At 38.1% G+C, this 25,643-nt stretch overlaps 1 protein-coding gene across 5 annotated transcripts; it reads right to left on the reverse strand.

Annotated features, from left to right (window-relative positions):
• Positions 1–8,061: 8,061 nt before the first annotated feature.
• LOC122091886 lies at positions 8,062–23,201 on the reverse strand. 5 transcript variants are annotated; one of them, XM_042662113.1, is made up of 2 exons: positions 22,633–23,201; positions 8,062–8,252 (listed from the first exon to the last, which is right to left on the reverse strand). In XM_042662113.1, the coding sequence occupies exons 1-2, from the start codon at positions 23,147–23,149 to the stop codon at positions 8,077–8,079; spliced, it is 693 nt and encodes a 230-aa protein (XP_042518047.1). In that variant the 5' UTR covers positions 23,150–23,201; the 3' UTR covers positions 8,062–8,076. The 5 variants fall into 5 exon arrangements, with proteins under 5 accessions (XP_042518047.1, XP_042518049.1, XP_042518050.1 ...); XM_042662115.1 differs by lacking the exon at positions 8,062–8,252 and adding an exon at positions 12,240–13,297 and having other exon boundaries at positions 22,633–23,199; XM_042662116.1 differs by lacking the exon at positions 8,062–8,252 and adding an exon at positions 14,379–14,681 and having other exon boundaries at positions 22,633–23,199.
• Positions 23,202–25,643: the final 2,442 nt, after the last annotated feature.

The raw sequence follows: 25,643 nt of genomic DNA on the forward strand, positions 1-25,643 counted from the left end.
AAATTTATAATTTCTATCACTTTAGCAAAACAATCAATCTGGTATGTTCCCTGTCTCACTATATAATCTCTCTTGCCTGGAAGTTATTTCTCTCATAGTAAACCAACTGCGAGGAATCCTTCCACTAGACATAGGCCTCACTCTTCCAAATCTAAAAAAACTACAGATTGGAATGAACCTTTTTTCAGGGAGAATTCCAAATTCCATCACCAACATTTCAACACTAGAAGCTATTAATCTCTCTGCAAACAGTTTTATTGGACCAATCCCTACCCACTTCGCAAATCTTCAAAACATTCGAGATTTCAGATTTGATACAAATCAATTTGGAACAAGGGAAGCTGATGATTTAGATTTTTTACATTCTTTGGTCAACTGTACACATCTAGAACATGTGGGCCTACGAAGTAATGGTTTTCACGGTTCCATTCCCAACTTTAAAGCCAATATCTCAACACAACTCTCATTTTTTCTTCTAGGAGACGATCAAATTTCTAGAACCATCCCTGCTGGGATTGAGAATCTTGTCAACTTGACCAGTCTGGGCTTGGAGCAGAACTTTCTGAAAGGTATTATTCCATTTGGTATAGGAAAACTTTCAAAGCTTCAAAGATTATTCTTGAATGGAAATAGACTTTCAGGACATATACCTTCCTCTATAGGCAGTCTCACTCTTTTGTATGAACTCCATTTAGAAGACAACAACTTGAATGCAAGCATTCCTTCGAGTATTGGAAATTGTCAACATTTACAATACCTAACATTTTAATAATAGCCTGCATGGCCCAATACCTAAACAACTCTTTCTTATATCTTCTTTGTCAGTATCTCTCAACTTATCGTATAACTCTCTGGTCGGTTCTCTACCAACAGAAATCAGTAACTTGAAGAGGATGATATTAACATGACTGAAGAACAAAGTGAAGAAATTGAAGAAGATGGTATTAACATGACTGTTGGAATCTGTCAATATAGAGCAACTACGACTGATTAGAAGGTGATTCTTAATTCATTACCTTTATGGTTATTGTTTTTTCTTAGCTGCTTAATGGTCTTGAAAGACTCCAGGAAAAGAAAGTCTTAAATAATGAAACAGAGGTAGGATAATCTAGAGTTATTCACATCATGGTTTTAAAAAAATGATATCAATACTGATTAAAACAATTATTTTTTGGACAAATTTACCCCCAATTAGAATCATCCCATCAATATTGGATTAGCAAAGTTATGGTATTGAGCATGAACCATACCGATACAGATCGGTTTTGTCAATCCGAATCAGATGTTCTAACCTTAGTTTTGATTAAAAATCATTTTTGACAGATTTACACCTAGTTAGAGCCATTCTATCAATATAGGATTGGGAAGGTATCAGTATCGGTTATGGCCTATACTGAAATGGATCAGCCAATATGCCTTATTTGATACCATTTTTTAAAACCACGATTCACATATGATTGTTAAGTTAAACTCTGCTTGGAGAATGTAGGAGAAATTTATAGATTAGATAACTATTTCTTTAGTTTAATTTGTGTGCTAGAGTCCAGAGATCTCTTAGTCCAGACCAGCCTTACTAGGTGGCATTTTAGAAGTCCAAATCCAAATCTTTTTGTTGTTTTAAGCAATGTTTTTGTTGGGTAATTGTATTACAATTTCTTACAAAAATAAAACAAATTGCAATACAAATCTTTTGTAGTAGGAACTACTATGATGTTGTAGTATTGATCCTTCGCTGAAATGAGACGGGGATAAACTTCAAATAGATGTTGAATCACCACCACAACAACTGAAAAAGCTTCAAATTGAATTGAGGTTGAGTCATACTTGTAGTGCTGCCTTTAAGGTAATTGATGTCCTCTACTGCCAAGAGTTGTTCTGCATCTCTACTTCCAAGATGAAACAACCTTCCACTAGAAGATGAGACAGTTCTTTTAGTCCATTCTAGGAGCATAAAACTATAGCACAACAGCCCCCTCTAACCTTACACAAGACTGAGAGAAAATAAAAGAAAGAGAAAGACTTATATGGTTGCAAAGAGTAGAAATAGATGGAGTGTCAATGTGTGAAAATGTATGTCTCTGCAAGGTATTTGGTTGGGTTTATATAGACCCAAAATCAACCCTTGCACCCTCTTGGATTCCCCAAGAGAAACCTCCAACTAATGGCAAGTTAATTGGAGAATAATGTCATATGAACATGAATTGGGAATTAATTCAATAAATTGAATTAATCCCAATCAATTCCTTAGCCCACCTCTCCACTCATGATAATGGCCATGAATGAAATTTAGAGCTCTAATAGGGTGTTATTGATCATTTTTTAGCCCACCTCCCCACTCATGGTAGTGACCATGAATGGACTTTAGGGTACCCACATAATGACATTGACCATTTACCTCCATTTGGCAATAACCTATGGCATGAATTAAGAATTAATTTCATAAATGAAATTAATCCCAATCTATTATTCCCTTTGCCCACCTCTCCATTTATGGTAATGGTCATGAATGGAATTTAGGGCTCCCATAGGGTGTTATTGACTATTTTCCACTACCTTGACCATAAGGGTCCCACATCATTACAAGTCATTAAACACATAAAATAAAAACCCCATTTTGAAAATTAATTATAATAAAATAAATATAAATTCTAACAATCCCCCATAAGTTTCAAATGACATGAAGGACACATGTGCTGTGACTGTATTAGACACTATAGGACGCATCATTGTAGGTGTCTTTCGGATTTGAACCTACACTAGGTCTAATGAGTCACGTTACAGAGTACGAATAGAGTCAGACTCCTTGAACCTTTCCCCATTGGTGTAGCTGATCGATCCATCAACCACATCCCATAAGTCGACATTTTGAGCTACCCATCATATAATCACTTTGGACTTTTGAACCAGCTATGTCCCTTATATTGGATTTATGAATGTTTAGAGAACTTGTCTATAAGTTCTCATCAGCGGCAGTTACACCCCCTACATCCACTTAGGTTAGTCCCCGATGTGCACCACAATTAACACACCCACATTTCCTGGGATTGGACTAATTAAGAGCTTTACCGCTCAACCTTTCTCCTTATGGTGGTACTACGATCATCGTCTACATCTTAGAATGAATACTTAAATAAGCAGTAGTATTGAGTTGGTCATCCATGACTTCGTTTATACCCCTTGAACCTAATTCAGGTATTAAGCCTCTTCACATAGGTAGGGTGTCCATCACATGACCTAAGGATTAGACATCAACCCCATTCCTGTAGATGCACTACACAAGTTCTTGATAGACATGGGCTTTGTGAATATGTCAGCTTGGTTACTTTCTGACTTCACATAATCGATAGCTATCATTCCTTCATCTATGTACTGTCTCACAAGATTGTGTCTTAGGCGTATATACCTCATTTTACCATTGTATATCTGGTTCTTGGCTAGGTGTATAACCGCTTGATTATCACAATGTAGTGATATCGATGGCGTCCATAATGGAATATCCGTCATTAAATTTCTAAGCCATTCGGCTTCTGTTCTCGCCTTTTCTAAGGCTATGAACTTAGTTTCTATAGTAGAGCTTGTCCCACAAGATTGCTTTGTGGACTTCCATGAGATGACACCATCTGTTAGTGTAAATACATACCCACTAGTAGCTAAGGACTCATTTGTATCCGAGATCTAATTTACACCGCAGTACCCTTCCAACACCGCTGATTTACCATTATAGTGCAAACTATAGTTTATAGTGCCTTTTAGGTACCTCAGTAACCTATCAATCGCACTCCAATGCTTCTTACTTAGATTGTGAATATATTGACTCAACTTTCCTACTGCAAGGGCAATATCAGGATACATACAATTCATTAGATATGTGACTGAACCAATAATTTGAGTATACCTTTTTTGATTCACTGGTTCACCCAAGTTTCTTTTCAAATGACATCTCATTTCGAAAGGTGTTTTAACCGCTGAAACTTCATGATACCCATACTTTTTAAGTATATTTTCTACATAATGGGCTTGGGATAATGAAATATTATTCTCTTACTTGATGATCTTGATCCCAAGGATCATATCAACCTCTCCTAAGTCCTTTGTGTCAAAACTAGACTTCAAAAGTTATTCACTATTTTCAAGTTTGTTCCCATTATCAACATATCATCTACATATAGTAGTATGAATATGCCGTTACCACCATGAAACTTGCTATATAAGCACCTTCCAGCTTCGTTTACAATGAAACCATTTGAAATTAGAACTTTGTCTAATTTTTCGTTCCATTGTTTTGACGCCTGCTTCAATCCATATAAAGATTTTCGAAGCTTACAAACTTTTTGCTTTTGTCCATTTACAACACAACATTCTGGTTGCTTTATGTAAATTTTCTCCTCTAAGTCCCCATTTAGAAATGCCGTTTTCACATCGATTTGATGGATGACCAGGCTATGTATTAACGCTATTGCATATAACCCTTACTATGGCAATTCTAGAGACTGGGGTAAATGTGTCAAAGTAATCAATGTTAGGCTTTTGTCTAAACCCCTTGACTACAAGTCTAGCCTTGAAACAATCAAATGACCCATCACTTTTTAGTTTCTTTTGAAATATCCACTTGATTTCCAAAGTTTTGGAATCAATTGGTAAATTTACCAATTCCGAAGTATTATTCTCCAAGATTGAATCTAGTTCACTCTTGATTGCCTCCTTTCAAAAGATGGCATCCGATGATGTAATAGCCTCTTTGTATGTAAGAGGATCCTTATCTACTAAATAGACAAGCCACTCATCATTCGAATATTTAGATTTTTTGAGTCGCTTGCTCATCCTTGGTTGACTTCCATCACCATTTCCTAATTCTTGATTGGTAATCCTTTCACTTGACTTCATTTCTCCGTAAGTCAATTGACTATCCTTACTTGTAGGTAAGTTGGACTTAATGAAAAATATATTTTCAAAGAACCCAACATCCCTTGATTCTATGATGCTATTTGTTTCAATAACATCATTCATGACTTTAATCACCATGAACCAATATGCTGTACTATTAGTAGCATACCCCAAAAATACACAATCACATGTTTTTGGTCCCAATTTTCTTTTCTTGGTATCTGGTAATAATACCTTAGCCAAACAACCCCAAATCTGCAAGTGTTTTAGACTTGGTTTTCTTCCAAACCATTTCTCAAATGGTATCATACCAATCTTGTTATGTGGGATTCTATTTGATAGATAACATGCTGTTAGCATGGCTTCCCCCATATATCAAATGGTACACTTGAACTCAATAAAATAGAGTTCATCATCTCTTTAAGGGATCTATTTTTTCTTTCAGCACCCCATTGGATTTTGGTTGGTATGGAGCAGTTGTTTCATGGATAATTCTATTTTTTTCACAAAACTTTTCAATGTTAAAATACTCAGTCCCTCTATCGGTTCTAAGTCTTTTAACCTTCTTGTCAAGTTGATTTTCAACTTCTGTTTTGTAAGATATAAATGCCTTTTCGGCCTCATCCTTTGATTTGAGTAAATAAATCATGGTATATCTAGAGTGGTCATCTATGAAGGTTATGACATAGTTGATTCCTCCCCTAGACTCATATGACTTATAGTCACTCAAGTCACTATGGATCAATTCCAAGAGATCACTCTTTCTATCCACAGTTTTATGAGGATTTTTAGTTAACTTTGCCTCTACACAATTTGTACACTTGTTCACAGGGGGTTCCACCTTATTGGTGATCATGTCTAACTTGCATAGTTTGGTGATATACTTCACACTACTATGACCTAACCTACAATGCCACAAATCAAAAAAATTAGTAGGGACAACAATGTAAGCAGAAGAAGTACTAGCTTTCTCAATTATAATATTTTCAATGCTTAGTACAAATAACCCCTCACTAAGGTATCCCTTCCCCACAAATACATTGTTCCTAGTGATAACCGCCTTATCACTCTCAAAAGATAATTTCATTCATACTTTATTAAGTAAAGGAACTGAAATTAAATTACGCCTAATGTCCGGCACATGGAGGACATTGGTGAGAACCATAATCTTCCCTGAAGTGAGCTTAAACACTACCTTTCCTTTTCCTATAATAGGAGCACTTTGAAAATTTTCCATGAATACCTTTTTGTCTCCCATACTCATGGAATAAGAAGTGAACATCTTTCGATCACCACAAATGTGTCTTGTAGTACCAGTATCCAATACCCAATCCTTTGATTTTTCAACCAAATTTGCTTCTATGACCATAGCTACAAAGACGTTGTCTTCAACTAGGTTCACATTTTCAGATTTTTTCTTCTTGAATCGACAATCTTTCTTGAAGTGCCCTGGCTTACTACACACATAACAAGTGAGTTTATTCTTCTTAAAAGAAGGCTCATCATTGTATTGACGGTTCTTCATTTTCTTGTCTTGTTTGTTGGTTTCTATCAAGTTCGCTTTTAAACGTTTCTCTCCAAGGTCTTTTTCACCCTTGTCTTTGTTTCGGTTCTTTTTCTCAGTTTTGATCCTTACAACCAACTGGTCCAAGGTCAACTCCATCTTTTTGTGTTTCATTAACAACTAAAAAACATCCCAAGAAGATGGAAGCTTTTCAATTAAGGCACCGGTCACAAATTCTTCTGGTAGAACCATTTTTTCTTTTGCTAGCTTTCCAACCAAGATTTGAAACTGATCAATTTGGCTTGAAATGGTGTCACTATCTTTCATAGTAAAATTTAGAAAGTTAGCCACAAAGTACTTCTTTGAGCTAGCATACTCAAGAAAGTACTTATTTACCAAAACATTCCGAATCGAATATGCATACTCCAATGAACTATACACATGGTATAAGTCATTGGGTAATGTATTCAAGATCCGATTTTTACATTGGTAATTCGCTTGAATCCAAGCCACCCTTTTGCCCTCCTTTACAGGATCATTGCATTTTTTTGGCATGGATTCAGTCAAGGCAAATACCATCCCAATTTGGGCTAATGTAAACAACATTATTTGCCTCTACCGTTTGAAGTTTTGACCTCCAAACTGCTCAATTTTTTTAAATTCAGTGACAATCCTCTTCTTACCCAAATCCGGAATAAGATCAGTTACCGACGGGATAACATTGGTGGGAATTGAATCAATGGTGGGTAAATGAGGAATCCCCTTACCATTGTGGCTAACATGAACCCCGCCTCCTTGGTTGTTAATTGTTTCTTCAATATTGATGTTTGAAGGATCTCCTACGTTGATAGTTCCATCAATGACATTATTGTTTGAAGCATCACCTATGATAGTGATTGAAGGACTATCATTGTTGTTGGAGTCATTACCTCTGTAGAGGCTTGCATCTCCAAGATCAGCCATGGGATCTTACAACTATCAATTACCTTAAACTTGTTGGGTAATTGTCTTACAATTTCTTACAAAAATAAAACAAAGTGCAATACAAAGCTTTTACAGTAGGAACTACTATGATGTTGTAGTATTGATCTTTGGCTGAAATGAGATGGGGATAAACTTCAAATAGATATTGAATCACCACCACAACAACTGAAAAAGCTTCGAACTGAATTGAGGTTGAGTCACACTTGTAGTGCTGCCTTTAAGGTAATTGATGCCCTCTATTGCCAAGAGTTGTTCTGCATCTCTACTTCCACGATAAAACAATCTTCCACTAGAAGATGAGACAGTTCTTCTAGTCCCTTCTAGGAGCAAAAAACAATAGCACAACAACCCCCTCTAACCTTACACAAGACTTAGAGAAAATAGAAGAAAGAGAAAGACTTTTTTTTCACTAAAGATGCATTATATTAAAGAGAAAAAAATAAGATGAGATACAATCAACCAAGAACAAATGAAACTCAAGAGAGCATTGCAACCCCAGCCCCCACCTTAAGCATTGCCATCAGCAGGGAAAAGGATGTGAACTAACAAAATCCAAAATTTGGATGGCCTTCAACATCTCTTCTGATCAGATATTTTATATGATCAGGAAAAATGATATTAGAGTCTGAAATCCCCATCTTTGCTGCATCTCTAGCCAGATAATCGGCAATCGAGTTTGCCTTCCTGAAGTTGTGAGTTATTTTTTATGAAATTTCTTCCACGAAAGTTTGAAGAAAGATCCATCTCTGAATGGTAAACCATGTGATTTTCTTTTCTGGAAGGATATCGCAACTGCACTGGAATCCGTCTCTACCCACAAGCGAGTAATTCCCATTTCTTGAGCACACATCAGACCCACCATTAGCCCTTCCACCTCCGCCTGAAAGAAAGAGAAAGAATTGTATGGTTGCAAAGAGTAGAAATAGATGGAGTGTCAATGCGTGAAAATGTATGTCTCTGCAAGATATTTGGTTGGATTTATATAAACCCAAAACCAACCCTTACACCTTCTTGGATTCCCTAAGAGTAACGTCCAACTAGTGGCAAGTTAATTGGAGAATAATGTCATATAGACATGAATTGGGAATTAATTCAATAAATTGAATTAATCCCAATCAATTCCTTAGCCCACCTCTCCACTCATGGTAATGGCCATGAATGAAATTTAGAGCTCTCATAGGGTGTTATTGACCATTTTTTAGCCCACCTCCCCACTCATGGTAGTGACCATAAATGGACTTTAGGGTACCCACATAATGACATTGACCATTTACCTCCATTTGACAATAACCTATGGCATGAATTAAGAATTAATTTCATAAATAAAATTAATCCCAATCAATTCTCTTTGCCCACCTCTCCATTTATGGTAATGGCCATGAATGGAATTTAGGGCTCCCATAGGGTGTTATTGACCCTTTTCCACTACCTTGACCCTAAGGGTCCCACACCATTACAAGTCATAAAACACATAAAAGAAAAACCTCATTTTGAAACTTAATTATAATAAAATAAATATAAATTCTAACAGTTTCTCATTGGATTTTTGATCTTAAACTTAACGATTTTGTGAATTCTAACAGTTCAATAGTGCAGTTACCTACTCCATTGATGCTTGATCCATTTATGATTGTCTTCTTTGTGGTCTACTCTGTCTGAGGATTATGCTCTGTTAATGACTGGAATCTTTCCCCAAAGTGCTGCTGCTACTGGATGGGCTTCCCTTCTTGTATTCCATAATTGCTTTATTTTCATGGAAATCGATTTTGGTTGTGTAGGAGGCAGATTGGATGCAAAGGCCAGGGGACTTCTCCAAGGGCTTGAATGAGCAAGGTTATTCGGGTATGAATCAATAGAGATACCAACAAATTCTAGGGAGCTGATGCTGTTTTTGAATAACAAGATCGTAGTTTATAGCTGTGGGAGTTATTTCACATTTTGAACGAGATAGATGTGTTATTTAAATACTTTTTAGCCAATAATTTGGCAGGTGTGTATGGATGACTATATAAAGTATGTTATTTATTATTTTTTTCTTTCTAAAAGGATCATTTGTATTAAGAGAAGAAAAAGAAAAAAGAAAAAAAAAACTGTACAATCTGGCTTTTAAAGAAAACCAGAAACATAAACAAAGTGAGGGGACAAAATCCGGAATCATTTCCCAACCTTCGGCATGGCTATCAGTAGGGGAGGAGATCCACTACTTCAGCAAAGGAAGCAATCCCTTTATGAATCGAAATCTAGGTCTTCTTTCAGCATCGATTCTAAGTTCTGACTGAATCTAACTAGGGAGAGACAGAGAAGAGAAAGTAGTTCCAGATCTAGCAGCCCGCTATGCTAGATAGTCCGCAATTGGGTTTGCTTCTCTGAAACAATGAGATAACTTCCATTGAATGCTATATAGGAAGGCACATAAGAAATGCCATTCTTGATCAACACACCATGGGATAGATCCTCCCCTAACTGCCATGACCACTGCCTCCAAGTTCGATTCAATCCACAAATGATGAATATTTAACAAATTTGCTACGTTAGCACCTAGAACCAGACCTTGAAATTCTGTCTCATAATTCATTTTAACACCAAGGAACTGGCCAAAAGTGTAGACTCCCTTGAACTAGAGTCATGAAACATTCCACCAGCAACTGCTCTTCGTGGGTTTCCAAGGGAACATCCATCAATGTTAAGTTTCATCCATGGAGGGGTTGGCAAACACCAATTGATAATGATAGTTTTTGGAGCTCGAGGAGGGAAAAGGCCAACACCCAAAATCTTAGAGATGTTCAAAGTTGCAAGAGAAAATTTATAGCATTGTAGGTTGGGGAAAGTTTCTCTAATAGATGAGCATATTTGTTGAAGAACCAAATCAGCTCTTAGCTTTGTTCCATCGTATATCCTAGAATTCCTTTGCAGCCAAAAGTAAGGAACTAAAGAGAAACCAGCCAACCAAAACTGATGGAGAGGAACAAACTTTCCTTGCAATTTCCACCACTTCATCAATTCACTAAACGAAACGACTTTGAAGATCGAACAAAAAGCCGCCTAGACTCCCTTTGCAAAATCATATTCCAGGAAAAGGTGTTGCAGGGATTCCCTGGAATTAAAGTACAAGTCACAACGAGAGACTAAGCTGATACCTTCTGAGTTGATAATGTCATCTGATACGAGTCTACCATGAAGGAGTTTCCACCCAAATATAGACTGTCGCGGTAACAGACCTATCTTCCACAACAAGGAGAATCATGGAACTTTAGGGGTTCTTTTTCTGAGCTCCTCCCGAGCTGATTTGACCAAGAGTTTCCCAAAATGTAGTCTTTCACACATTTATTTCTTGCGATTAATGAAGCATTAATTTACATCCACTAGTTCCTCAATTGACTGGTCCTCCAACCACCTATTAGACCAGAATCGAGCACACTCCCTGCTACCTATAATTCACCTTTCTTTTGAGGTTATAAAGTCCCACATTCTCCTAATGCCCGGCCACACTGAAGAAGATTTATACGATTTCCGAACCATACCAATCTTAGTTAAAAACCTCGCCTTAAAGAACCTCCCCATCGCAGACTCCTTATGCTTGACCTACCAAGCAAGCTTACTCAAAAAAACTCTATTGACATCCCTTATTCTTCTCAAACCCAAACCACCCTCCTCCTTGGGTTTACAAACATCTTCCCATTTGAATGAGATCTTCTTACAAGATTCCACAACCCCAATCCAATGAAATTACACAGCCATCTCTCCATGACTTTCACCACAGAAGACGGCCACCAAAAAATAGCAAAGCAATACTAGAAACAACAGATCTCACCAACTCTACCCTTCCAGCCATGGACAAAAGCTTTCCTTTCCACCCCGCCAAATGACCTTTAATTTTATCTATGAGAGGAAGAAGAGGCTCCTTCCTAACTCTTCCTTTAAAAATCTCAACTCCTAGGTATCGAGTAGGAAAATTGCAACTAGAGATGCCCAACTCTAGAGAGATACACTTCCTTCTCACAGAAGGAATCCCTCCCAAGAAAATCTTACTTTTATCAAGATTTATTTGCTGATCGAAAAATTCCTGGTACTACTGCAGGAAATCATTCAATCTTCTCACACCTCGGAATGCACTGTTCATAAAGATGAACACATCATCTACAAAGAGGAGATATCAAGGAACCCGGGCAGGGCAGGTGTAGGGGACATTGCCCATGATAGCGAAGGGTAGATTTGTGACTCATTTAGCATCTTTTTGGGTATTAAAAAAAATTTATGAGGCTGAATTTGAGGCGGTCATGTAAGGGATCTTGATGGCTAGGTCGCTGGGTGTTAGTGGTCTGTGGATTGAATCGGACTCATCTGCAGTGGTAGTTGCCGTTCAGAGTAATCATATCTCATGGTTCATTCTCCAAAAATGGCTCTACGTTGTCCCCTTCTTGAAGTCTATCCCTTGTAAGATCTCTCACTATTTTCGTGCAGCAAATCCAATAGCGGATTTACTAGCTAAAAAGGCGTCAAAATCTGGGATCTCTGAATTCTCGGTGTCCTTCCTGAGTCACATTGTTGATGACTTGGAAAATGACGTTTTGGACAGGCATAGATATCGGTTCTGCTAGGTCGCTGCTTGCTCCCTCTGTTGATGGCCATGCCAAAGGTGGAGGGTTTAAGTTGCTCTAGTGGTTTTGGCCTGTCTTTATATAATTTTGTCTTGTTTCTTTTTCCTTCCTCTTTAATGAAATAATCTTTTAGCAAAACAAAAAGATAGCAAGGAGCCTTCAGACCCCTAGTACCATTGAGAGCCTTAATATAATTAGTCTCCACTAGCTTCTGTAATCCTCTGCATAGAACTTCAAAAGTGGCATGGCTCTGAAATTAAGACTCCTCACAGAGGGACACTCTCCCTGGATCCAAAGGATCTAAAATAAAATGAAGACTTTATAATTTCAATCTTTTGAGGCTAAATTCCCTTTTAATGCCTCTTGGTCATTGTAAAGGGCCTGCTTCAAGCGAAGGTGTGGTCTTATCTCATATCTGGAACTCCAAAGGTTCAAATAGTATGATAGCAATCTGTTAGAAATGCTCTTATCCTGTATCTTGGCAACCTTTCAGGCATTTGATGCTTAACTATGTTCTTAAGCATCTACAACTCTTGAGAGAAATGTCTATATCATGTTGATTGAATATTTGAATGTGCATGGGTTAAAACTGTGTGCTCTTATTTTTTAATTTCAAAACTGAGATGATTGCATGTTACTCATACATAATCAACTCTCTAAAGTTGAAAAACTAAGAATTGAAGCATGCTTAGTTAAGTTGCAATTGAATGTTATAGGAATAGTGTTTGTTTTAAGGAAAGACATGCCTAATATATTATCATAAGCAACATGCCTGATATTGTCAGCCCTTGGGACGCCCTTCAAACAAGCTGGTTTAAGCTAAACTTTGATTGAGCTTTTAAGCATATGACAAAGTTTGAGTTTGATATGCATTCTTGAAATAGATGTTGGGTCTTGAACACATTTTGAAGCGAGTCAATACTATTTTTGCTCACTAATAATGCATTTTAGGTAACGATCTATTCCGAGAATGCATACCAAACACAACCTTGAAATTTTTGATTCATGTTAGGGTTGTCAATTGGGATGGGTTTAACTTCTAGCTTTCTTAGAGACAAGACCAGAAACATTCCACTTAAATAATGCCAAAAATCTTAGCATAGGCCATGTTTGGTCTCAAGTGCAGGCCAAGCTGGTTCAGGCCGACATTACCAAATTTACACCTGTAGCATACAGCATTTCCAATATGGACCCTTTGAAGCAAAATAAACAAAAGGAGGGAGAAAACCTCAGTTCAGGTAACATAAATCTTTTTTTGAATGCTGCTGTTATTTCTCTAGTAATACGGTAGGATAGTGTATGGTGCCGATGCTTTAACTGCATAGACCTTAGAAGGAAAAACCTCAGTTCAGCTGGAGTTTAGAGCATGAAATGATATCAGTTCAGATGGAGTTTTTAAGGGTAGGATAGTGTATATTACCTTTTTAACTGGAATGTAAGTTCATGAGGATTCATCTTAGCTTCTAATTAGATACTTTTCATGGGTTTTCACAAACTAGTTCAAGATCACAAGTTCTAATTTTTTTTTATTTTTTATTTTTTATTTTTTATTTTTCTTTTCTAGCTAATATGTGACCATTTCCTTTGTAGCTAGCATGTGGCCATTTGGAAGAATCACATTAGGTGAACTTACTGAATACTGGTTTTATCAAGCAACAGGGCAAATCTCAGTAAAAATGAATAGATATGAACCTTTCTATGTTTCAGAATGTTTCTATGGAGTAGAAGCTATGTATTTTGATGTTTGAACTGGTTTGCAAATATATGTTTTTCATTTGAAACAGAAATGGAAGCACAACCATGGATGTGTAACTATGGTGAAGGGATGATGGTCGTCAGAACTTCTCGTACGCAAAAGCATCCTGGGCAACGGTTTTACAAATATCCGTTAGCTGAAAAACATTCAGACTCCTTTATTTGGTTGGATCCAACATCAAGGAATTACTCAGAGACTGTGCACACAGGAACATGTCATTCAAATGAAAGTCTTAATAGGAACACATGGGTCATCTCAGCTGCTCCCCAACCACCCTATAGTCTACAAGTACGGAACCAAATACTAGTGGACCAATCCTTGCTCCACCATTATTGTGGTGTAGCCATCTTCCTGTGTGTTTGGGGGTTAGTTCTTTTATGCTATATCTTCTATGCATCATCCTTGTAAACATTACTACTGGTTTAAGGATGAATTGTTCATCTTGGGGTTATCTTATGATCTTATCTCAGAGTTATTAACAAGTTTTTTTGCAAGTAAGGAGTCTTTAGCTCAAATGGTAGAGCACCTAGGGTAATGCCCAGGTTATGGTGGTTCGAATCCACTAAGACTCTTCAATTCCTACATAATGCAAGATACATGAGTGAAGACATGAAGCAGCATGGACAAGATACCAATTGCACAGAAAGAGATGAAGCAGCATGGACAATCCTTAAAGAGTGATTACCAGGTCACCATATGAGGAAGTACAAGGTGACCATATGAGGAGGCTTTTTTCTTTTTCTTTTTTTGGGTCTTCCTTTTCTGTATTTTATTTGGTCACAAATTTATTCTGTAGGGGGAGACCTACAAGAGCAAAACCAAGATATTGGAAGAGCAAATAAGGCATAGGTTTGATGATGATGGAGCCTTGGGGCAGTTAGGTCTGCTTGAACTGATTGATGACTTCCAGGGACTTGGGTTAGGGTACCTCTATGAAGAGGAGATCAAGAAAGCCCTGGACACCATAATGTGCATCGAAGATATCAATTCCTGCTTTAATTCAACTAGAAAAGTTGGATTTCAATATTGGGCAAGGTATTCATCAGGAAAATGCAGCTGATTTATCAAGGTATGTCCATATAATTATTTCATTCTAAACTTGAATTCAGCCCAATACAAACACAAACACAAAATAATAAAAGCAGGTATGAACTCATAAAATCAGTATAGCAGGTACGAACTCATAAAAGAAGGTATGAAACTCATATAGGAAATTAATTTAAGGTAACAGAGGTGCTCCCAACGAAGAATCCAACCCAGAAGATCCACTGCACATCCATATATCATCGATCAAAAAACCCATTAACAACAACCATCGACAGACACTTAAAGATCAACTTACATTATGCTCCCAGATTGGGTCTTTGTTGTAGATCACTCCAACAGAGCTTCTAAAAAGCAAGATGAGTCTCGATTCCTTGAGTGAGAGAGAGAGAGCAAGAATAAAAGAGGATTTATGGTTTTTTCTTCCTTCAGCGATGTCTTCAGCAGAAAAGGCACTACCAGAGAATGATCTTGTACCAGAGAACGAGAGGTGAGGCAGAGAGAAGAGTCAGAGCTTCGTGCAAGGTCTTCAAGGAAAAGAGTATGGAGATTGAGGGGTAACATAGAGAGAGGTGCGGCTGAGAGGAGAGCTCGAGGTCTTCAGAACACAGAATGGATTCAAATTTGTGAAAAATGAGAAACTGTGGTAAGTTCAGGAGCTTGTAAACCAGATCAGAAGTATCCTTCTCACTCCAAATCTGCACCATCCATCCTCTGCAGGTAGAATAACACAGGATTTTGCAAGATCAAGAATAACAGAGGATTTTGATCCCCATTTTGGTTTTGCATGTGTTTTCTCTTTCTTTTGTTGGGGGAGGGTTTGGGGATCAGGCTCCTCTACGGCATGGCATGGGTGCATGGTAGTGCATATCCGACAGCCTAGAGCACCTCTTGGGCACACATCTATGTGTTGGGGTCCATGCCCGATATGCTACAAACCGTTGGAAGTGCACTACCACCCTTATCGCGCCATAGAGGAGCCCCATCCAGGTTTGGGAGGAAAAGCTTGCTGGTCAATTCTTGGGACACATACTAGAAATTTACTTGTATAAAAGGAACCAGGGAAGCATCCTATCAATAAAAATTTCAGAGAGAGAGATGGGGAGAGAGCGCTTGCAAGTTGTAATCTACTTGTACTGAATAAACCACTTGCCATTAATACTAAACTACAAGCAAAGCACGCTGTGTATGTGTGGGTGTGTGTGTGTGTGTGTGTGTGAGAGAGAGAGAGAGAGAGAGTAATAAAACTTGTATGGGTTGGTATCAGCTGGAATGGATTGATATTGGCGTTGAACAATCCACTGGTAAAGAATAAGAGTAATATGGTAATAAAAATGGAAAAAGACTGAATATGCCGTTGTCTATCTCTTTCACTTCCTCTTGAAAAAGTCCCCTATGCCCTTCCCATCCCAGATATATAGTTTATCTGATTTCTGGGAAAAAAGGGTGATGCACAGAGGATCATGAGGTCGACATTGCACGCTGTGTATCATCCCAGGAATCAGTATATCTTGAGGCTCGTCCCCGTGAAAGGATAGATCTGGCAACTTCAATTAGGAGTTACAACCCAACATTTCCCAAGGTGTAGAATGCGTGTGTAATGGCTAAATCCAACTTGGTAAACTACAAGGGACCTACAATGATTGCCATAGTTAATTCTGTCAACGAAAGCACAGAATGAGACTGATTTATGTGTCTATCTTTAATGATAGAAAAGAAAAGAAAAGAAGATAGTACAAAAGACATAATAAGACAAAAATCGTAATTTTTTTTTATCCTCTCTCAAGATAAGAGACTGCTTCATTAATGAAGATGTGGTTTAGTACTTAGATGATCTATCAAGAAAGCCATTCACCAAATTGTTGTTTTGGAGTTCGTCTTGTATTGAAAAAACAACACACATTCATATTCATACAAACAATTGTTTATTATATTATTTCATTTTCCGGGTAATGTGCCGATAACAGTAGTTCATTGGTGCAATTATGCATTCATAATTTCACATGGTATGATTTCAAGGCAACATTTGAGTGTTCAACATACGCACTTCTGGGTTGGAATCCAAAAACCAAATTGTATCAAATTCATCTACTTCTCACAAAACTAAGAATAGACATGAAATGGCTGGAGAAGAGAATCACACTTGAAATCTCACTTGAGTGTTCAACATATGCACTCTGGGTTTGATTCTTATACTGAGAGAAATAAGAGATTTGTTGAGGTAAGGACCATGAATGTGGAAAATTGAATTAGTATTCTCCTCAAAAGGTGAACATGGAACAGGAAAAGGTGAATGTACCCCCTCTATGAGTCATTAATAGGAAACTGATAGCACTAACAACATCACTCATCAAGGGGTGAACTGACGCTTCCTGTTGAAGACGCATGGCAGCGACTGAGACTGCTTGATTCAAACCTCTCACTGGGAAGTCCCTTTGAAGTAGTGGATCAGCCATCTCTGGGACCCTTTTTGGGTCTTTGGAAAAGGTTTGTGCCTAGGTAAGTCAAGGGAATGGATTGAATTTCCCATTTATCTGTACTGTGGTCTTGTCCTGATTTATTGGGAAGTAGGAACCCATATGTAAAGGGAATGAATGAAGGAACCACTGGATGTCATAAAACAAAACAAAATTTGCTTTTGAAGATGATTTCATCCCTTCCAGTTAGAGGAAGTAATGTGATAGAGAAACAAACAAAAGATCAAGTAGGCAGCAAATCATGGCTCCAGATAAGAGGAATAAGTTCCAAACTATCAATTTTGAAACACCCAGGAAAAAGCACCTCAGAAATTTACCTGACTTGCAACCAAGAGTTCCATAAGGTTACAGATCTCAGTTGTGATATAAAAGTTGTATGTCAATAGATTCCATGCAAAATTCAACCTACATGGCTAGTCAAATATAGATTAAGCAGTAATGGAAAAAGGAAAATTCAGGCACACACACATACTCTTACCTACCAAGTTCTGACAGAAAATAAGCCACTTGCACAAAAAATAAACTATCCAACTAATTTGATGGAAGCACAACCAACAGCAAATAGCATACTGCTTTTAGAAAAGATGAGGGGGATGGCTTCATAAGTTTGTTGATTCGTCCAAGCTCTATAGGGTCTACAAAATGAATTTTCCGGTCTCCTAAAAAACTAAACTATGACATTTATCCCATCATTTCCAACTGGGTGGTGATGCACGTCAGTCAAGCTTGAAAAGAAGAGAGAGCCAGAACCAATCAGCCCATGCAGCCTGGCCCATCAAGCCAAACCCTGCAGTAGCGGGAGCCTTGTGTACTGGCACACTCTTTTCTAATTAGAGGGTTGCCATATTGTGAGGAGATCTCCTTACCGATTGCAAGGAGGGATTACGTTTCAATTTATCACTAGAAGAGGGGCTGTCTACATGACACCACATGACCTGAAGTATTGAAAAAAAATAAGCTTCTGCTCTGATTGCTTTCAGACTGAGCATGGTGTCTCACCATGATGCAGTATAAGGCCTCCATCTAATTCCTAGGAAGGCCCATGTTTTGGGTTATTAAGCCCAAGTTCCTGCTCCAAGATGGCCATCGAACAGCAGGCCCAGTGAAAGATATTTGTCAGATCTTGTGGGGCCCAATGGATCTTCGCATGGGGAAGGAATTCCAGGGCTTGCGTATGGCTGGAATGGAACCCTCTTGGTGGGGATATGATAGATCTTTTATGAAGAGATTAGTTCAATTAGTTTCTATTTTTTTTTATTTATTTATTATTTCATTAGTTTTCCTTGTCTTTATTTTCTATTTTTATAGTTACTATATTAATGTTATTCTGTTTTGATCACAAAAGAGTATAGTTTCTATTTGTTAGGTTGCTATTCTAGTCATGAATTGGCAGCTCTATAGGCTACTGTAAGAGATCATGGGTGAGAGGCTTTTCACTATCCCCTTCTTTTCCTCGATTCCTACTTGTATCTATCTTGCCTGTCTGAAACAACCGGTGGGCCCCAACAGAACCAACCCGATTGGATGTGGGCCCAATTAAATACTTAGGAACCAAAGACTAGAAACAGTAGTTATTTGGTAATTAAAAGGACAAAGGTTATGAGAGGGTTTAGATTTATTGATTAGGGGTAAACTAGGAAGGGGAAAGACTCAATAGCAGGTTGTAATAAAAGGAGGAAGAGAGGGTCATTAATATGGGAGGTAAAACAAAAGAAGGGCTTTAGAAGAGGAGAGTAACATATGAAAGGAAAAGGGGTAATCTTGTGATGCCAAATACTTAGTGGCAGGGTGTAAATAAAGGGGAAAAAGGAGGGGTATTAATCTGGATTGGAAAAAGGGACTATCACAAAAAGATAAAACACTAACGGACAAAGGTACAAAGACAAAAATACCTTAAGTCCAAGAGATAAACAAAATGAAAGGGAATTAAAGATATGGGCAATAAGGGAAATCAACAATAAAATAATTATGACAAGAGGGAAGGCTTTAAAACTTATAAGAACCGTGAGGAGAGAGGAGTCTTCTTCTTCCTTGCTTCACAAACCCATGGCAGAAAGACCAGCCAGACTTAGGTGCAGAGATCTCCTTTAATATTTGTCTATTGAGCCTAAAATTCCAGGCGAAGGATCTCAAGGAGAAGGTCTACCAAACCCACCAGGAAGCTGCTCAGATCAGCAGATTGGAATGATGTGGGAAGCTCCTGAAACTGAAGCTGGCTATAGATGATAGAGAACCCTTAGGGAAGGAAGGGGAAATCAGAGTAGAGATGGGGAAAAGGAGATCACACTCACACATTCATTCAATAATCAAATTGCTCTCTAAATCTTCAGTCGATTACAACCAATATATAGAAAAATAGGAACATGAAATTAGAAACTTAACTGAAATGGAAACTAGCCTAAATTAGGAAACAACTATAAAAGGAAACCAAAGCAAGGAAATAAATCCTACTCCTACGTTCAAGTTTGGAAACTAAAAGCATGAAATAAAATACTGGGTAAACTACTAATTTTATTTCCAACCCTTGTTGGACCAAAACCCTGGGCTGGACCGGTTCTTCTTGGCTCTTGGCTTCCAAAGCCGGTCATGCTGGTCCAACCAAGAAAGGGCAGCCGTATCTGCATCAATAGATGTTGCTGGAACCCAGTTGCAGGTTTTGCTCCTCACCACAGGAAGGGTCTTTGGATCTGAAGTACCAGGGTACAGCCACGCAGGGGGGGTTTCACCACTCAATTCATTAATCAACTCTCTGATTTGGGTTACATGCTTAATTTATAAAAACTAAAATTAAAAACTTCCTAATTAAGTCAAAGAATAAAATAAAATTAAAATCTACTAAAATCTAGACTAATAGGATTAGAAGTAAATAAGGACTCAAATAGGAAACTATTTTTCCTATCTAGAAACTACCCCAAAATAAAAGATTACAGTTATTCTCAAATAAAATAAAATCCTAGAATATTCTAATAATATTGAACCCAAATCAGTAACTTGGAACCCAAATTGGATCTGGATCTGGGTCTTGGTCCGGGTTCTAGAGCGGGTTTGGGTCGATCCATCGGAGCGCTGCTACATCACATAGTTTCTTCATTGCTACCTGAATGATTGGAGCACCAAAGCCTGGACTACTGAATCCATCTGAAGGTGTTCCGGGAAAGCACATCTTCTAGCTTGCATCTGTACTGTGGTGGAGATAACTGCTGCAACTTCGTCACTGTAATTGCAGATCCAGCCACTGATCCGATCATATTTTGACAGTCTGATGCCCTCCTTCTTCCTTCGCTGGTGGTTTTAGCCTTTTAGGTGATCCAAAGGCTCAACTAGCCACAACAGTGAATTAATATTTGAGGCCATACTTTCTAATTTTAGATATTCTTTGATATCTGTCAATCCAACCATCAGCTTGGGCTGGGATTTTGAGCAATTTAGTCTGAAAGTACTTCACTAATTATTGATTGATGGAGCTCTACTAATGAGCCTCTCTCCTTTTGCGAGGCAGTTAAGAAGCATTCTTCTCGATCGAGGAAGCAATTCATCCCCACCCAGTCAGAAGCAGATTGCATAGATACCCCTTCCGTAGAATTCTTTGACCGGCACCATATAACAAGATCAGAGTGGGTTTTGTCTCACTGAAACCATTCCTCCAACCCCTCTTCCTCTTTCCATCCAATGAAACCTTCCTATTATTAACTAGCTCTGCCATCCACAGCAAAGGAAGGATAAGCAATCATTGATATCTTTCTTTTTATCTAGTCTTCCATCGCAACAGAGCAAGTCTAGTACTCCAAGGCCATAGGATGAAAGGACTTGGTCATATCCCCCCTCCTCCTTTCTTCTCCCCCTTCTTCTCTATCCTTTTCAGTTTCTGTTTTTATACTCTACAACTGTGAGCACTTGGAGGCACCTGAGCCCTTATTGGAGACTATTTAACTGTCTGTTAATGCCTTTACCATGTTCCATCGAGTTCCATTGTCTTATTGAGAAACTGAAGATTGGAAGCCAAGATATACTCTGCAGTACTACAGTTTTGGAGATTTCTGGCAGCAAAACTTCAAATGATGATATTTCTTCATTCATTCATTAACTGAAGACCATCTTCTAGTATGTGGTTCACCCTATTTATGGCCACCTTGGACAGTAGTTTTAAGGCCATCCAATGGCTATAAACTTCTGTGCTATTAAGTTTCTAAATCTGAGCCTTATGTTTCTAATTTTGATTCATATTCATAGCTGATGATCTAGCCATCAGATGAGGTTCACGTTTTTGAAGAGTTAAAGGTCTCCTTATACCTTAGCTCCAAATGGGAGTCGAGGCCCATCAGTAATCAGTAGTGGCCTTGGGGCTATTACTGATGTTCTTCATTAGTTTCTATGTTGAGGGATATTCTGTCAACTCAGTTTCTAGTTTACTGTTGCAACAGAGTGTGGGAATGTCTTACTATGCTTGTTAATTACAGTTTTACATTATATTGACAGTATTCTGACCTATAGAACAAGGGTTTTCTTAGTTAATAATTTGGACAGAAGGTGGCACTACAGTAACTGTACTGTTGCAGTGTTAGATCAATCTCTGTGGTTTAATATTGTGTCAGTTCCCTTTCCTGTTTGTCGGATTGTTAAGCTTAATACTACCCTATTCCTACAGTTAAGAAGAGTTTTACTTTCTGTAAATCAATGCCATCAGTCTTGTTGTTCGGCTGGGTTTTGTACTTGTTGTTTAGTGACCTTAGACCCATGAATTTTGTTTAGAGCCATAGCAGAGGGCAGTACAAGGACTTCAAATTCGGTTCATGATCCTTTAAATTGTATGTTGGAGATGATGCAACAGAGGTCGGCAGAACAAAAGTAACTTTCTGAAAACATGGCAGCCATGGAGCAATGGATGAGTACCCCTATCAGGGGTAGTAAGAGGTAGCCCACTCATTCTACAACAAACAACACTCAGAGATTTCCCGGTAGAGGGCCACAGAGAGTTCACACATACACCCCTCAGCCTACTACAGGAATACTTGAGGTCATACTTTGAAGGTAGCAATGGTGGACACTGGTCAGCATAAACATTTTGATGATTTGTTAAAGGGTTTGAATCGAGTTGAAAGAATACAGAGAAAACTTCGACCCACAAACTTTTATGATTGGTTGAATGCTCTGGATAGATACAGACTTAGGTAGCCTGCAACAACTTGAAAATTTGTTTAAAGTTCTTCCCAGTTAACTTACATAATCCAAGTTCATACTTTGTTACTTTTGAGATAAGGAATAAGTATTGCAGTTAACTTGAATTTCAATAAGCTGATATACTATAGTACTGATTTCCACACCTTGGTTTAAAAAGGGGGCAATTACTAATACAGAGAGAAGGAAAAATGATGAAGAAACTCTAACCAGAAAGACTGACATAGACAGCTGTGGCAACGCCAAGCGAGTAAATCCCCATCACAATCCCCACCAAATCTCTTCCCGACCGAGTCGCGGCACCGATTCCGATAATTCCAGCGAGTCCAATTGGGATTTTTCGGAGAACCACTTTACCAGCGTTGGATACGATGGCATCTGTGAAGAGTTCCACGGCAAAGGCCTTGAACTCCAACAGATTTAGAGTTTCACCTCCATCGGATGGAATCTTGAACCGTTCGATAACGACCTTGATCGCCTTGTCTATCTGGGTCCGATTCGGAGGCGATTGGAGCCACTTCTTGAGGAGATGACGGTGTTGAAGCGACGAAGAATAGAGCCTCTGATGGAGACGTTCCGAAGCGCCTGCTAGCTGGTAGAGCCGAACGCCGGCATCGATGTGTTGAGCCATTTCGAGACATTCTTCGAAGACTGAGTTGCAGGCAGCGTCGAATTCCGGCGAGTCTTGAAGGGATTTCTCCACTCTCTTCGATACTGATAACCCCATTCGAAGAGTATCTGAGTTTCAGAGGCTAGAGAGGGAACGGAGCGATGGAATCTCTTTATCGTGAATCTGGGCTTAAAAGTTTTAATTGGGCTGGGCATTGTATTTCAATTTGTGGGCCGGGCTCGAACCTAGAAATGACAGCCCAATCAGTCTTGCCAAGCTGTAGCCTGTAAGAGAGAATTCCAATTTTCCATTTCGTTTTCGCCTCTCTTTGGACCACATGAAATCATAGGCTTCACTGGTTGTAAGGGGAATGCAAATTTTTTATTTAAAGTGGAATTTTTTTCCCAGGAGTAAATTTTAGATGTTTGATTGCAAGGAAAATATATTTTACATGTAAAAACAATTTCATTTATCCATTAAAATTTTCCTTCTTATTTCCCCACCAAAATAGGAAGAAAAAATAAAACCCTACTCTCACGATCTCTCTCTCCTTGCTTGCGACTCTCACCCCGCTCATGGCAAATGATCTCTCTGTCTCAACCTACTTGAAACTCTCATCTTAGACAATCTCTCTCTCTCTCTCTCTCTCTCTCTCTCTCTCTCTCTCAAAGCCACAGGCAATAGATGTGCTTCAAACGAAGTAGAATTTCGAGGACGACAAAGGAGGAAGTTGTCAGTCATCTAAGAAGACTCCATAAGGAACCAACCACCATTACAGGCCTTGGAGAAACAACAGGGTGGGTGTGCACGCACAAGCAAGAAACTCTCTCATTGGAAGTTTTGCTCCTCTGACCTAAAAGTTGCATTGCCACCCGCACTCATAACCAGAATTGCTTGTGTCATCTTGAATTTTATTCAGGTCACAACTCATAAAACTGAATTCTGATTCTTTGATCATATTAATCTAGGTTGGGGTGGGTTTCTTCTGGTATGAGATATTGAGGCATTCTGTTTCCATCTATACCAATCTTTTTATATTGTTTTCTTTTAATCCAAATTTAGCAAGTTTGGTTGGATTGCAAGTTTTTTAAAATTTTACATCTATTTTACATCCAACCAAACAATTCCGGTAAATTAATTTCACTTCACTTCTGTTACAACCAAACAACTCAAAAGGGGAAAAAAAAAATTCCTTCCCTTCACTTCCCTTCCCTTCCCTTCCCTTCCCTTTACCATTTCCCTTGCAACCAAACGCAGCCATAAGGATTTAATAATTATAATGGAAAATTTTTATCACTCACATATATTTACCCTACAATTGTTCAAACTCCCTTACTTAAACTTTCACGTCTGTTTCCCCTAAACAATAAACTCCCTTCTCCCATGATATTTTAAAATACTCAAATTATTCTTCCTTTATTAAAGGAAGTGGGAAGGAACCACGTTTTACTCTTCCCTTCCCCTCCCTCCTTTATTATTAATAAAGGAGGGATAGTTTATAATTTAGGTATTTTGAAATATCAGGGGAGAAAAAGAGGTAATAGTTTACTTTTTTGGAGGAATCAGATGTGAAAGTTTTAATAGAAGAGCTTGAGTAAATTTTGGGTAAGTGCAGGGAAGTAATAAAAAATCTTCTCTCATGTTTCTAGGGATTGTAACTCGACTACAAATACCCTAGCTCGGAGGGCCCTATCTAGTTTGTGTATGACAATTTGGCCATTATCCACTCCGTGGCTGAAGGAACATTGCATCTCTTCTTCCACCTGCCCTACATGTTCTAATGAATAATCTATTCTCAACCAAAAAAATAGGAAAGTGATAAAAATTTTCACTATTTTTCTTTTATACTATTAATCTGATTAGTAAGGCTTTCAGACTTCTTTTTTTTTTTTTTAATATACATAGTTTAAAAAACAGAGGATAATAATTCTTATTAATATCAGTAGCAGATTATTGTTATTCTCTGGTGAATTTTCTGATTCGGGTTGAGTATTGGGTAACTTCTTCTTCTTTTTATTTTATTTTATTTTTATTTTATTATTTTTTTTTATACATAGTTTAAAAAACAGAGGATAATAATTCTTATTAATATCAGTAGCAGATTATTGTTGTTCTCTGGTGAATTTCTGATTCGGGTTGAGTATTGGGTAACTACTTAGAAAGACTTCGCAAGAATTTTATCTGAAGTTGTATGAGATGAGAGCTGTATTTGATGGCATTTACTTGCACTGTAGATGTGATTTCCATATATAAGAAGTTGAATGTGCTTCTATGATTAAAATACAATTCACTTCATATTATAACAGTGAGGCCCATAATAAGAAGTTGAACTTGATTTCCATAATCATATCACTGTAATCATGTTATAAAAGTGAGGCCATGAACTCAACTTTGGCTTACACTTCATTGGGTAGAAAATGGTCATCTATCTCTATTTGTTCTTCCAGAAGTTGCATAATTTACTATTACCTGAGAAGGTCTGTGAGGGACAAGGGTTGTTGGTCCATAGACCAAAGAGTTAAACCATTAACGACGGGAATCTAGGCCTTCAGCATGACTAATCCCATTGGTCCATATTGACCCTACAATCACATGGATCGAGTCATACCAG

The sequence above is a fragment of the Macadamia integrifolia genome, chromosome 10 (genome assembly GCF_013358625.1).
Source record: "Macadamia integrifolia cultivar HAES 741 chromosome 10, SCU_Mint_v3, whole genome shotgun sequence".
In the NCBI taxonomy this organism is placed as follows: domain Eukaryota; kingdom Viridiplantae; phylum Streptophyta; class Magnoliopsida; order Proteales; family Proteaceae; genus Macadamia; species Macadamia integrifolia.